Source organism: Ipomoea nil, unplaced genomic scaffold, assembly GCF_001879475.1.
Source record: "Ipomoea nil cultivar Tokyo-kokei standard unplaced genomic scaffold, Asagao_1.1 scaffold1421, whole genome shotgun sequence".
In the NCBI taxonomy this organism is placed as follows: domain Eukaryota; kingdom Viridiplantae; phylum Streptophyta; class Magnoliopsida; order Solanales; family Convolvulaceae; genus Ipomoea; species Ipomoea nil.
The window spans coordinates 6298472-6303061 of NW_017617849.1; the positions used below are offsets into that span (position 1 = coordinate 6298472).

At 35.2% G+C, this 4590-nt stretch overlaps 1 protein-coding gene across 1 annotated transcript; it reads right to left on the minus strand.

Annotated features, from left to right (window-relative positions):
- Positions 1-233: 233 nt before the first annotated feature.
- LOC109188123 (acyl carrier protein 2, mitochondrial-like) lies at positions 234-2611 on the minus strand. Its single transcript, XM_019338661.1, has 2 exons — positions 2256-2611; positions 234-745 (listed from the first exon to the last, which is right to left on the minus strand). Exons 1-2 carry the CDS (start codon positions 2478-2480, stop codon positions 569-571), a joined length of 402 nt encoding a protein of 133 aa, XP_019194206.1. The 5' UTR covers positions 2481-2611; the 3' UTR covers positions 234-568.
- Positions 2612-4590: the final 1979 nt, after the last annotated feature.

The following is a 4590-nucleotide window of genomic DNA, read 5'->3' on the forward strand; positions in this document are numbered from 1 at the left end:
TTTGACCCCCAAAAAAAAAAAAAAAAAAATATATATATATATATATATATATATATATATATATATATATATATATATATATATATATTGTACTATGAGAGTATGAGAAGAATTAAACATTTGTGTACTTTAAATAAATATGCATTTATTCGGTTTTAGATTAATAACTTTAATGACATCTTACATGCCTCATTGATAGGATCATGTTCACAACACTGGTTTACAAAAACAAGTAAAACGAACCAGGAAGAGTGTTAAACCTGGAAGAGAACGCTTCTGTTCCACATTCAATGTAATAAAAAAATTTAAATGTGTGAAGTGCAATACAGCCATCAGTTTATTTCAACATAACACCAAAAATCTGGCAGATATCCAAGGATCAATGAAGTGAAACTGGTTATCTGGTATCCTTAAAAAAGGCAGAGTTTCCATGACTGGAATTATGTGAATGTGGAATAGCCTCTGTAAATGCAGTGTAGTTCAAACATGCTCCAACAAGACCAACAAGCAATTAAAGTTTTCAACTAGAATAGGAATAAATAGGTTCCTCTAGCAACTCGACATTCCCTTATTTTGCCTGAGGGTGGGATGCAATAAAGTCCACAGCAAGATTGATTGAGTTGATCTTGTCTGCTTCATTGTCAGGAATCTCAAATCCAAACTCTTCTTCCAGGGCCATAACAATTTCCACGGCGTCCAGGCTATCTAAACCGAGATCACTTTGGAAATTAGCATTTGGGGTAACCTGCAGGGGAAATTAGAGACATAAATAAATCCCCATGGAAAAGCACTTGGAATTTTTGAATACACAAGTGAAAAGGATGAAAGTATGGAAAGAAAAAGTTGAATCTGACCCAGCAAGTTGAAATAATGTCATGCAGAATACTGGAAGGGAAATTGAGATAAATCCCACCAAAAGCTAGTAAACAGTTACATGGAAAATGAAAAGGTTGATTTTAAAATCATAGAACTTTCACCCTGTTCTTGTTGGCATTCACACTAAAATGCAAACTTGAGCAGTCTGGCATAGATTGGGACTTCTATTTTGTTTCCTCTACCTAATTATTTTTAAAAATTATTTTGTATCCCTATTTCGTTAATTTTGTTTTAACAAAATGCATATGCCGTATTTGATTTCCAACTTCCAAGGATGGATATGGGAGATATATTATAATCCCATTTCCTACCATCTTGCTGTAATGATATTCTCCTATGTGAGCAAGATAAGAGGTGCTTGCAATAATTTTACCCCATCCCATGATGCCCCATGTTTCCAAACGAGCCTTAAGAATACAGAATTCAAGATCCATATTAGAAGAGGATTCATATTAACAACAACAACAACAAATCAGAATGTAATTTATTGGTTATTTCAGAAGTTTTATATTGTTATTAGTTGCAAAGACAACCTTCAAGGTTGTGTGATCAATTTCGAGTATCAGTACGAAACTGCCAAGCTAGGATCACCGAAGGCTCTTCTACTCTTATAGAGCCACCAATTTACCCCACTTTGGAATGAGGCAAAAGGAAAGGGGTAAGATTAATCCTCTTCAAAAATATATTAACGTGTCCATTTCACAAGTTTTTTTGGACATTGCAGAGAATCAAACCAGAAAATTTATCTTTTTCACATAATAAGCAATTTAACAGTTATCACAACAATCACCTCAAAAATCACCTTAAAAGCCAGCTGCCCGCCTTTAATCAAGTTGGATATACAACATATTTCATACTTAAACGCATTCAAGCTCAGATAACTACTTAGCCTTCAATCAAGTTGGATATACAGCACATTTCATACCTACGCATTCAAGCTCAGATAACTACCTAGCCTTCAATCAAGTTGGATATATAACACATTTCATACTTCATCGCATTCCAGCTCAGATAAAACAAAGAAGAAAAAAATCCTTGAAAGCATCCTTTTATTTAGTTAAAGTATAAAACTGAACATTCTTTTCTGCTGAGATAATCCTTGCATTGCTCATCATAAAAATAAGACAATAAAATAAAACTTGGATTTTATTTTCTCTCCTTGCTTTCAAAACTGAAGATCAATTCTAGACTTCTAGTACGCGGAATACATTGACAGAAGCATATACTAGTAATAAACACGGCACCACTAGTAATGATAACTCATAGATTAGATTCGTGTTTGCATCAAATTACCATGTCAACAATCCGAAATCCCAAATTATATTCTCTCCATAAATTAAATGGACAAAAAGAGAATGCGGGAACGCGTAGAGGGATACCTTGGCAGGATCCACTTTCTGGAAGTTTTTGACGATGTTGCAGACGCGATCGGTGACTTCCGACTTGTCGAGGAAGGAGCCTCTCACTTCCTCCGAGAAATGGCGCTTCTGTCTCAGCAGCTGAGTCAATGAGCCGCCACAGTTAGGGATTCGATTAGGGTTTCGCAGTGCCACTGCTTCTACTCTCAAGTACTTTAGCAGTGCGTTCCTCGCAGCCGCCGCCATCTACGAATGTAAACAGATGAAGGGGGAGAAGGGTTCTGGGCTTTTGGAGGAACTGTGAAGGCTTTTCTGGTACAGATAACTGGAAAATATGATACGGTTGAATACTTAAACCCGGATTTCTCTGATGAATTCGACTCCGTATTATGCCCGCGGAGCATGGCGGGTTGGTACCTCCGAGCCGTTCGGTCTTGCCACGTGGCATGATTTCCCATCGAGTTTTTAATGAAAAAAATTGCTACTCTTTTATATTTTTATGTTTCTTTTGAAACTTGCAAAAATTATTTTCAATTTTTAAATTTTATTTTTGTATTTGGGTATTAAAAATAAAATAAAGTTAATTACGGATTGACATAATTGCTAACTGTTAGCGGATTGGGTAAGCAATTTTAACTAGCTAATAGCCTGATGACATTAACGGTTTGTAAAAATGTCTTTGATAAATTAACTTATAAATGATTACATCTAAATAGACATTTAAAGACATTAATGTATTATGTTATTGTAACCTATAATAATAATAATAATAATATTATTATTATTATTATTACATGATTTATATAAAAATAAATAAACATATGTTTATAGGAAGCCCGTGAACACTAATCAGTAATCACATGTCCCGTTGCTAATTACATTCACAGCACTAGGCAACGAGCTTATGAGCCCCGTCGATGGGTTCAAGCATCCTGTTGTGTAGTACCGTGAAGAGACAATGAGAGTAGCGAGACTGTTGAACTCGTCTACATAGTCTCGTTGCTTAAAAAGAATAAAGTATCGGGGAGTGTTTTGTAAAAATAATGTATTTTTTCAAAAAGTTGCATTGAGAGTTTGACCAGCTTTTTGAAGTTTAACGTTTCAGAGGAATAATTTGTGATGAGGAATATACCCTGTCATACTTATTTGTACCTACATAACACTTGATCAGACCCGGCTATACAGGTTGTGGGGGCCTGCTTCCGACCCGACTCGACATGAGAAAAACATCTGACCAATCCGACATATGAGTTAAGCAGCCAGTTGACTTAACGGACCTATCTCTAAACCCATTATGCTCGAACCCTATCTGGTTGATCGGCTAGAGCCCCGAGTCCACTATATAAGCCCTTAAAAGGACACATTGGCAACCAAGCTTGGTGACTATTGGCTAATCTAATATACTCCTATTGGCTAATTTGGTGGCTATCCAATTCTTTGTGCATGGGGACACGTGCGCGTCATGGTTGCAAAAATCGCGCCTAGACCGTCTAGCCGGCTAAACCGGCGTTGAATTTAAATTTTTATTTTTTTAATTTTTGCGTTGTAAAGTGGGAAAAGTTTGAGAAGGTATAACTTTTGACTCAGTTGTCCGTTTTGGACAAAATTTTTTTTTCAAATCGCGTATTTTTTCGAGATCTATCCACCGCATGCGGTTTGGTCCACTAATTTCTCAAAAAATGCTTATTTTGCTCTTATTATTATTTTTTTTTATGTATTTAGATGGTTTAAACAATCTTTTGAACTCTTTTACAACCACTTACGTAAATAGTTTGTAAGAAATAACTACGGAAACCTTATGTTTTATTACTAAATTTTAAAAATTTTAAAATTTTAATTTTATTTTTAATAAAAGAAATAAAAATAAAAAAAAACAAAAAATCGGCGCCTAACGTTTTTTGCAACATGGCATACATGTCCACCTCCCGATATGTGTCCCTTCCTTTATCATATAAATACCCCGCTAGATGTTTGTAGATGTGGACTAGCTTTTGGCTATCTCTCTAGAATAATTATAAGCTCAGGAACCTCCAACCTTCGATCACGATAACCCGAGCCACTATTTTCAAATCCACACTACTCAATAATATATGAATACTTATACCCGAACAAATTTACTGCATCAATATGCTAAAAAAATTAATTAATCAAACACTTATATTAACTATTTGACCAAGTCAAACAACTAATATTGACTATTTTCATTTCACTAGACCATAAAATCATTGATATGTAACATTATTCTTAATTTATTGCTCCCAATACTCCGTAGTTTGTAAGTGCACAGGGTGACAAGGGGACCGAATAGTAAGTCGATCCGAACCGATAAAGATCCATTTCGACAACCCGTTTGGCT

Bases quoted from the DNA above. Each gene is read 5' to 3' on its own strand.
- LOC109188123 (XM_019338661.1), bottom strand. From the start codon at position 2,480: ATGGCGGCGGCTGCGAGGAACGCACTGCTAAAGTACTTGAGAGTAGAA. The intron at 746-2,255 runs GTATCCCTCTAC...TTTCCCCTGCAG, and splicing joins AGAAAGTGGATCCTGCCAAG to GTTACCCCAAATGCTAATTT.